At 43.2% G+C, this 10,584-nt stretch overlaps 1 protein-coding gene across 2 annotated transcripts in view; it reads right to left on the bottom strand.

Moving 5' to 3' along the window:
- The window catches only part of lims1 (LIM and senescent cell antigen-like domains 1), a 48,820-nt gene extending 40,425 nt beyond the window's left edge, over nt 1-8,395 (bottom strand). Inside the window, exon 1 of one of the 2 annotated variants that reach the window (XM_088609004.1) lies at nt 8,218-8,395. In XM_088609004.1, the coding sequence (XP_088465130.1) occupies nt 8,218-8,246 (29 nt within the window). In that variant the 5' untranslated portion in view covers nt 8,247-8,395. Of the gene's footprint in view, nt 1-397; nt 551-8,217 lie in introns of those variants that run through there. The other variant, XM_088609006.1, reaches the window with a different exon arrangement.
- Between the last annotated feature and the right edge of the window lie 2,189 nt (nt 8,396-10,584).

Genomic DNA, 10,584 nt, shown 5'->3' with positions numbered 1-10,584 from the left:
ACTCTGCACATCCAACAGCCAAAATGATTAATTTGCCCTTCCAAAAAACCCCAGTGATGACTGCGATCTGTTCAGTGATCTATAAATGTGAAGAAAACCACCTGGGTGACTGAAAGACTCTTTACAGGTTATACTTTTAATACTTATTAGTGCCCTAGTGGTACAACAGAGATGTGGCCCTGCATTTAAGCACAAATGTTTCTTAAGTAATTACAAAAATATCTAAATAAGATAAGTGGGAGATGTAAATCTGTAGCTGGAAATGCAAGTGTTTAAGTCTTACAGTGCACCACAGTTAGACCAAAAGCACAAACAAATCACTTCACAGTGACCCTCCTGATGGACATAAGCAAGTCCCATGTTATTAATGCAGGAAAGGAAGGATGAATATGCCTACCTGCTCGGAAATGCCTAACTGACAGCTGTGGTGCATATACAGCTTTGCTTCAGGTCCAGTCTTGATGCTGCCTGTGATGGAGACCAGAGGATGGAAGGCAACCCGGACGACAGTCTAGTCTCCACTAGGCTCTGAATCCGTCAGCCTCTCTCCCTCCCTCCCACGAGGCGTGGGATCTGCTGATGGACGCTGCCACATCTCAGCCTGGTCGGCCGCGCAGCCCCTCCTTTCTGCCTCCCTTCCTCGTTCGCTCTCTCCTCTGACGCAGCGCAGGCCGGCAGGCTCCGGTCTGACTGGCGGCTGTGAACATGCCCGCAAGCCATTGATGTGCCTAGCTGAGTGAAGAGGCTCAGAGCTCAGGCAGCAGTACCAGAAATAAGCTCCTGCAGGCCTCTCAGGCCACACCGCCTTATTTTAAACATAAGGAACCCGTTTCCCAACACTGGGTTCTCAATACACCATGAAAATAGGACCAATAATCTTCCCATATCCCATGATACAGAGGTTTTGCAAAGACCAAGGACTGCTGTGGGATTTCAGACACGTTCCGGGGGTTCTCAGACAAGCTGGGAAAACATTTCTCTTTATTGAAATGTCTTGACTGAATGTCTAAGTATTACTAATTGCTTGCATTTGTGGAACACTTTTTCATCCCAAAAGACCTCTATGTGCTTCACAGAAAGGAGGGGAACCACTCCATCCCACCTACTGAAGTTCAGCCCCGCCTGGGTGATGCACATAAAGATTACTCATAATGATTATGTCTCACCCAAAGGACGGAGCAAAGTGTGAAAAGTCTAGTCTTCAGACAAGACACTTGCTGTTTAAATCTGGAATTTATTTTCAGAGAAAGCTTAAAGGCTTAACGGGACATAACAAAAACTTGTTTGAGGCTACATGTTAGTCTGAAGGTTATGGAGGCTTGTTCCTGTGTGGCTTTTTGTCTCAGTATGTCAAACAATACAGGGGAAACTGGAAACACACGTCCACCTGCAACAGACAGGAGCTCAGTGACGACAAGAGAGAAACCACATAATGGCTGGACAACAGTTTCATGCCGTGTTGAAGAGACGACCACTGATGTAAAGGAACAGCTCTTGGAAAGTGTTCACCGACTTCTGGTTCTCAATTCAGATAGTTTAGTGAAATAGCCAACGCTGCACAGATACTAGCGCATATACAGGAACCTGGAAGCACTATATGATCCACAGGCGCTAGCTGCAAGGAAAGATTACAGAAGGAACATTACTGTGCTCCTCAGGCTCAGCATAAACTGCAAACTTTTATAAAGTCGCGCTCATAGGGGCAAACTTCAGACAGGTGCAATCAAGATAATGCCAAAGTCCAACGGCTGTCCAGGAGCAAGGCACTGATAAGACTACGCAAAGTGCAAGAGCAGGGCAGCATGCGTCCTGCCAGCAGTAACTCTTCACTCGTACAGCCAGGCAGGGACACTGGCCCGATATCCTCACTGCCCAATCTGGCTAGTGTATCCGAGTGACACCTTGGAGTCGGGAGGCAGCACCTCCGTTTCCACTGACAGGACAGCGGAGTTCACGAACAAGCACAGGCTGCGGCCTTCAAGTCCGGAGCGGAGATCCCGTCGCATGTTCGCGATGCTGGAATGCACTGGACTGCAGCGTGACAGCTGTTCAGCACTTAGGGAGGCCGGTCGGAACTTCGATTGTGACCAGCAAAGCTGATTTGTGCCTCTTCTTTTTTAAGACACTCGAACCCTGACTCTTGCTACTTTGTACGGTGAGGAAACATACACTCTGCACCAACATAGGCTGGAAGAAGGGACAGGCTCACAAATTATTTTTTTATACACTGGTGTTAGGTTTCTTAACATGTCTGTGAAGTTATTTTAAGCTGCTTCCATTTCTGAACTTTAGATTTATACTTCTGACATTTATACTGATATATATATAGGTCCAATTCCTTATACTTTGTATTCAGAATTGTACACAAGAGACTCATTCGTTATACTGTTTTAGTAAATGTAGCAGGCAAAGTCATTTTTGTACAGTTCAGAGAGGTTCACTGTGATAAACTTTGAGAATCTAGGCCCCAAATTGTATTTAGGAGCTGTGCCAGGAGCACATTACCCACAGCAACCCACAAAGGCTGTAATTACAGGAGGGCGTAGCAGAATGATGTACATCTCTGATCCAGAACACTGACGTTTAGAAAATGCTGTGTACATGACTAAATACTGTAAAGCCAAAATGAAACATTCTCCTCCGCGCAACAGCAGTGTGGTGTGCGCACCTCAGGCAACAACACTGCCACTCTGTGCCTATTTCTCAGCACGTAAGAGGTGCTGAAAAACAGGGAAATATCTAGTTGCAAATCTGAGGCTGACGCTCATGAGCGGCACAGCTAGGAAACAACGCCACAACCAAAAGCGTTTGGAGACAGTTAGTGACAGCTTCCCAAAATTACGAGAGGGTGTTAATTCTGTAACAGCTTAATCAAAGCGGACTTGCCCAGACTTCTACCCAGTACCCATTCCTTCATATCTCAGCATGTGCCAAAGTGTACATAACATACCAACTCCAAAAAGGTGCCAAATATCTTCCTCAGGTGAATATCTTAATGTTAGAAAGAAAAACGTAGTTCCTGCTCTTACAAATTTTCCAAGTTATTGCTCCCACACAAACACCATCACACCAATATTCAAATACACTAGACGTTACGCAACTATTATGTCCCTCTTAGCCTTCAGTTTTTCAGGCTGACCAGCACAGTAATTGCTGTACCCTACATTTCTGTGGCCTTATCTCCCTGGCACCGTGTCACCTGCATACTGTGGTAGAATATCTGGAAAAAATACAGGAGAAACCTTAACACTCAGTTACTGTTACTCTGAGTACGTTTTCTGTCTATCACAAGTCAGTGCATGTCTACCATTATTACACAAAAGAGAGCTGGCCACAGCACTTCTGCTAAAAATCACCTATTAAGAAGACCTGTTGAAAAGGGTCTGCTGAGGTAGACATTTATGAAAATAAATCTAAACAGGCCGCTTTGCAAGCAATTAAAAAGAAGCCTTTTTCTCAACTCACATAAACATCTGGATGCAAAAACAAGCCTGGGTTTAAAATGTAACTATCTGAAGGAGAATAGAGTCTAACAGATGGTTGAGAAGTAGGAGTGGTAACACTTAATAATGTTTGTCAAGATTAGATGTAACATTCCAAACAGTGATCTTGGCAACCATATATGATAGTCCTCTTCAATTAATGTTTAACTACTAGATTTCATACAGCAGACAGGAATATGTACATTTCTAGTTAAATTACTATAACCTTCAAACAGGCTACTATCTATGCATTTTATTTCAAGCCCAAGGAAAGATCTCCTCACAGCAGGCTTAATGCAGTGAGTCATTATATTGTAACGCAGGAGATGCATATACAAGACACACATGATCTTAGGGAGTGAGCTGAATAAAAGCTGAAAAAACACAGATGACCCACCTTCCCACAAGGGGTATGGGCCTTATAAGGTCATAAAGGGAGATGTCATAGCCTGAAGTGCAGGCCTAAGTCTGTAAACCGAGATGGTGAAATGATTTTGGAAACTTTACATGACTTGAAATTTGACACTAAAGAAGTGTAAATGCTAAGAGGAAAAGAAAAAGTGGCTACCAATGTTCCCCTTGGGCGGTATGTTTCATACTATAAAAATCAAGAAGCAAGTGCCACTCTCATGAAACCAAAGCTGTACTCAGTGCTTGACATATTAATGACACTTTCAATGAAGTGATACAGCATTTACACAGCCTCTGTACAGTATTTTCACCCCAGAAATTAGACTGAAAAGATCTGTTTACGCAAATTCAGATTAAATTTGATCAATGAGAATTAAGAACTATTACAAGCGAGAGAGGCGGTTCAACCCATCTATTTCTTTTGGTGGCTAGTAGTCAATTTATCGGAGGATCTATTCCAGCCCTTTTTTTGACTTGGCTGGGCAGCTTGTTCCACTCTCTCACAGCCTGGAACAAGGAACCCTGATCATTCGGTTGCCTCTTCCCGCTCAGCATTTAGAGTTTACATATTTACCATCAGTATACAAAACCCAGCATTGAACTTCATATGGCAGGTGTTTAACCAGCCGTGAAGTTTATCAGAATCTTTGGGCATTTCATTTGCCGCTTCTACAGCTTTTGCCTAAATCATCCCAATTTAATCACATCTGCCAATGTGACTTGTTTAATTGCTACATTAGAACCCAGATCACACATATAAATTTGGAAAAGCAGTGGTCCTAGTACAGATCCTTCTGGTACTCCAATAATTACATCGCCCCAGCAAAGGAGCACTGCAGAGAAATGCTCCACTCCCAATGCGATCCTACAGGATTACTACTATCTGTGATCTAATTAAGAGCTATTTTGATCTGCAGGTGGGACAGGTCTGGTTCCAAAATGTGGTTGCAGCAGGTTTAAGAGGAATTAATATTCTAGACAGAAGGGTTAAAATCTGAAAAGAGCTTGCTACTCTTACATCACACAAAACATTAACTGTACTGGCAGGACATCTACTGGAAAGAGCAAGCCTGGTGCTCCTTGCGGAGTCAGCCTTCATGACTTCAGATTTCAAAGTGTTTCTCATAAAAGGTAACATGAAAAAAAGGTCTGTTCAAAACTTATGGTACAAGAAGATTAAACAAAATCAAGCTTATTCCACCCTGGAGAACGGATACATATAGGGTGTGTCTGACAGATATCAGTCACAATATTGACTTCAGGTAACAGTATCAATTTGTTAAAACAATTGCTTTAATACTTTTATCTTGATCAAAGTATGAGTCATCCTTTAGCAGGTGTGCAAACTATAACCAAGAACATTTCAACATGTGGGGCTTTCTGTAACCCATATAACATGCCTCTCCTCGCCTATGCTTGTCTAGATGAACCTTTTACTTATGTTACCACAGTTTTCCTTTTCACAGGCGATTGTTCTTGCTGAAATGGACTCTTACTGTGCGATCGTTCAATATGCAGGAAATGTTTCTCTCTATATGAACATTTTTCCTCAGAATGATCTCTCTGGATGTATTTTTTCTCTCCTCATGGCTTTCGAAGATGTAGAAACTGTTGCTTTAGGTTGTACACAGCAGAGCACTGATTCCTAGCTCAGTATCGGGGAGCACGAGGGGCATCTACAGTAACAGGTCAGACTGTGTGACGCCCTTTTCACAAAGTCAGCTGAAAATATGGCCATCATCATTTTCTGAACTCTCATGGCTGGTGAGGGTAGCAGTGGTAACCAGACCAGACTTCCCCTTCCCCAGCAACAGTCTCCTGCTCCTCCAGGGGGACTCCCTGGTGTTCTCAGGTCATCTGAGAGATATAATCCCTCCAGCATGTCCTGGGTCTGCCCTGGGGTCTCTTCACTTGGAGGGCAGCCTCACCAGAAGCCCAAACCACCTCAGCTGTCTCCTCTCGATCCATGGAAGCAGCGATGCTACTCCACGGTCCTTTTGGACTGCCGAGCTCCTCATCCTGTTGGGACGATGAGGGCCAGCAGCCCTACAAAGAAACCTAATTTCTGCTTCTTGTACCCGCAATCTTATTCTTTCAGTCACTACCCACCTCTCATCTGTAAACAGTAATGCAAAAAGCCCCATCATTCCTGTGACAACTGTAAAGTCACATTTAACCCCCATTTCACAACTACAGCACCCTGCTGGAACTCACACTCTCATGAGCGTGCTTCTTTACAGGAGAGGTGTATCGAACTGCACCTCCAAGACAGCCATGCCCTGACAGGACCAGCAATCCTTTAATTGCTGTTCTGTACTCTCTGCATTGGCAGACTCCCACTACATTATTCACACTCTGCTACACAATGCAGCCTCCTCCTACTCCTCTCTGGTATGCACAACCGCTTTTCCAGAACAGACAGCATGTTCACTTTCTCCGCTATGCACAGCTCATTGACACACCCACAGCAGAGCTGGCCCAGGGCCTGTGCACAGAGAGACAAACTCTGGATACGATCACTCTGCACAGGAATCGGCCACCCTGCCTCTTTCTACATTAGGAAGACATCGTGGAGCCAAGAGGGAGTGAATCTTCATTTGTTCCTTTGCACCCATCTCTATGGAGTGAGGTATCATAACTGACTTCAGTTAGGGACAGAAGCTTTTTTCTGTAAAAGTTTTATTCACAGAAGTTATCTCAGTCACACAAACATCTATTATAAGACAGCGGAGAAACTTCCAGGTGTGGGAAATAATTATGAGCTACAGGGATTATAGCATGTTTTAGCATATCACTCTGCACAAAGCAGGAGTAAATGTGTTTGTAGGAAATAGCTGTCTAGAAGCTTAAGTCTAAATCCTACTTAAAGGCCTGTGATGAACAAGGACCTATGTTGTAATGCACCTTTTATTCCTGTGCTCAAGTTCATTTCACAGTAGTATAGTGTATTTGGACTAACTCAATCTATCTATTAAGCCTCATTTAAGTGTGTCCTTTCAGCATACCAGAATGTGCTGCCAACAAATGAATTATCTTCTCGCTGCAAAGAAAGATCCTTCTCCCGCATCCCCTCTATAGCACTGCGCCTTTTCCTCACTGGGATCTCAAACTACGAAAGAGGCCTGGCGCTTGTGTGTGAAGTCTGAGGGGCGACCCTTCCGTTCCTCGCGAAACCCCGAACTCAGGCCGGTCTGACGCATCCTTCGCTACAGACTTTCAGGAATGTGGCATTTCCGGTGCGCATCTGGACTCTGACCGCCGCAATGCAAGGAAACCACCATTGCAAAATCAGACATCAAGTGTTGCATCCTCAAAACAAACATCATTAGCCGGAACAGACAATAAAAAACAGTACTAATGGAGACCATTTTTTTTAGGTTATTACTGAGTAAAATAGTGGAACACCATTTTGTTCAATCAGCACAGCGTGGAACTAAGTGAAAATCTCTCCGGAGTAACTCAATATCTTACTGAAGTAACTCATTTCCCCCAACTGTTAAAAAAGAACCCCTTCAAATGTTTTTAGGAGGGGAGGGCTGAATACTTGAAAAGGAAGTAAAAAAACTGGATGTCAGAGAGCTGTGGCACATAGGCTGCTCTGTTTTCCGTGCACTATGCACGTAAACACCATCTTTTAATAAGACATGACTCACAGCAAGTTTTTTTTCAAGTTTAGAAGCCAACCGGGAGCCAAATCGGTGACTCGGGTCTTAAAACTGACAGTTACAATCTAATGCTCGAAGGATACGATTTCATTTGCTGGAGACAACTGTTGCTTTGCTCCCTACTTCAAGCGTGTGTCTGACAGTTGGGCTGCACTTCTGCACAGCAATGTACCGCTGTCGCTTGGCTGACTAAGTGATCAATTACTTCAGACGAATGCTTAAGCCAATCACTGCACTCCGACTTAAAACGAGTGTTTGCGCTTGGATTCCCCACACTCTTTCTTATGGAGTCTGTACGTTTAAATTGCGTATGAATGTACCAAGTTACCAGAGTGAAAAGCTTTGAAGAGTTTCCATGGGCGCGGCGTGGACGTCCACTCAATACCTAAACTTACTCTGCGTGCAGCAGTCTACGTAAATCAAAACGCACACTAAGCTTCCTCATGTAACACCGGCCACTTTTTTTGCAAGTTCTCTCCAAAGAAAAAGGGGTGAGTTTTTAACAAACGGGCTACTTAACAACCTAAAATTGCCAATATACCACATTAACTATTGTTAAATATAAGTTCTTTTTAAAATTCGGAATGCGTTTTTTTTGCACATGAATGAATGAACGCAGGGCAGTAAACTGCAATCTTTTTTATTCTTTTCTCACTTACCTGCCGGTCATTCCTGCCACCCCCAGCATCCCCCTTAAAAGCCCAGATTTCAGAAGATCTTCCCCCTAATTTAAGGTGTGGCGGTCCGCTCTGAAATGTTTTCGGGGGAAACAGGAGTCACTCGGAGCTCAGAGTGGGTGCCCTGCCTTTGCAAATGGCGAAGAAGCCTCGCCTCTCTCCACTGTAGACCCGCGGCCGCGATCAGACAGGCCTCCGTGCCAGGAGCCGCCCTCTGAGCCCAGCCGTGCGCTTAGGGGCCGTGACCAAACTCCGGGCTCTCCCTGCGAGCGACCGGACCGTGAGGGCAGGCGTGAAGTGTTATTCATAACGAAAGGTTTGACTATGCTCAGGACAAGTGCATTTCATCTTAAGCTGCGAAACGGAGCCCTTCCGCCTGTTTTTCATCATCATTATTATTATTATTTTATTTCAGACACTCGAATTTATCAGTGGCCCCTTAAAATTCATACTCCCCCGTAGTTGCAATGTGGTAAAGAAACTGCTGAGTCCGAGAAGAAGGAATAGTGATAAATTGCAAAGGGTGTTAAATTCTAATGAAGAACGGTGCTAAACCGTCTTCAATGTTTACCAGTTTTGAACGTCAATACTGTAGTGGATCATGGTGCTAAATTCCCTGAACTACTCGCTTTGACTCCGTCTGTGTTGAAACATTCTTAAACATACAATTTAAGATTGTTAAATATCTTATTACTTCTCCTAATAACAGTTAAGATCATGCTCTATATCTCATTACTGTTTCTAATTAGTTAAGAATTCTGATGTAATTTCGTGAATACTTGATGAGTGTGCTGCATTTGGAAATCAGATTTTAATTACTGCTTGTAAACGTTTTCTATTTACTAACGTACAAATTCATCAGCGCGACAATATAGATCCTAAACTGCAAATAAAAGCACAAAGACTGCTTCAGTGTGCAGTGCCGTGTATTTAATTCATTCAGCAGCATATATACACATGAAAGAAATACATTTAAGAGGCGCTGACGGTGGATTACAAACTTGAAAAGTCCAGATTTCTATATTTCCATAACGACGGGTCAGATGACTTTCAGGGGAAGAAGGGTTTAGATTTAACGTACCTGAAAAATCCTAGAAAAAGTAAGATTGGAGATTTTACCAAATTATGACAAAGAAATCGGATTAGTTCGTTTTAGGAAACGCAGAGCCCTCTCAGTTTCCTAGAGACTAATCCACGCAGAGAAGCCCAAGAGTTGTTTTCCTTATAAGGAAATCTATGTAATTCCCTGGAATCGCACAGTTGATCACTTAAAGGGTTCCTTGCGTGAACACGGGATACACACTACCAGTGTCGGGGAGCAGACAGGAAAGAAGTAACGGTCTACTGAGGTAATTGCAGCTCTAGCCCTGCAAGCCAAGAGCATTTGAAAAATGTGTTCTGCCTCTTTTACATTAAGACACTTCTGCCCTTACTGTGCTACTGTATATCTAGAATATGTGCCCTCACCACTACACATTTTAGAACATAACACAAAAGGGGAATTTATCAAGTTTTCTTTTCAAAATACAAGGTCCAATTTGTAATATTGTTGCAAACTATAAAGGGGTGTGAAGGTGTGATTGCAGTTTGACTGGTCCTTTCTGCACCCTGACATGAGAGAATGCTTTTTCCCCAAAAGGCAAGAGGTTACTTTTGATTTCTCCTTGTCGATTTTAGGGCAGTTCATATTGAAAACTCTTCACACAGCGCGCAGAGCTCGTCTTTTCATGAGAACATTCAAAAGGTGCATATTTTATTTCCCAGAAGCAAAACTGGAGTAAAAACTCACGAGACTTCAGTTCTCATTCACGTTGAAACCAATGGCGTTAAAGCCTTTTTCATATGGCTCAAGATGAATTTCAGTCGCTGCTCGTCTGACACAGATTTTGGTTTTGTTAATAACCTTTGTTACCTGTTTAAAGTTTAACATGGCATTTTCTTGGAGCAGGGGAATTGTCACAATGGATTTTTTCAACATTTCTCATTTCCATACTAGCCAGTACTAGAGATGCCAGTGGGAAGTGGCAGACTTGCAACTCTGTTGTAAAGGAGGCTGGATGAAGCCATGTTCTGTAGTTTCAGAAGGCCCAGAATACCAAAGACAATGGCTGAACACATTGTAGCCCTGAAATTTGATAGGAATCACTCCACCCCGTCTGCCTACATAATCTTTTGTATGTTGCATGTTTTGAGTGAAGCCTGAATCATAAGGGAGTAGTTTAGACTGATCCTTTATTTAAAAAAAAAACCCATTACAAACAAGTTGCTGTTATTTCTATCATTTCGGAGCTGGAAAACCTTTGAGCAATAACTGTATTTCAACAACTTTAATTGACAGTGATGTCCAGA

This window comes from Lepisosteus platostomus, chromosome 2 (genome assembly GCF_059453375.1).
Source record: "Lepisosteus platostomus isolate fLepPlt1 chromosome 2, fLepPlt1.hap1, whole genome shotgun sequence".
NCBI lineage: Eukaryota > Metazoa > Chordata > Actinopteri > Semionotiformes > Lepisosteidae > Lepisosteus > Lepisosteus platostomus.
This window is presented reverse-complemented; position numbering and strand designations above follow the sequence as displayed.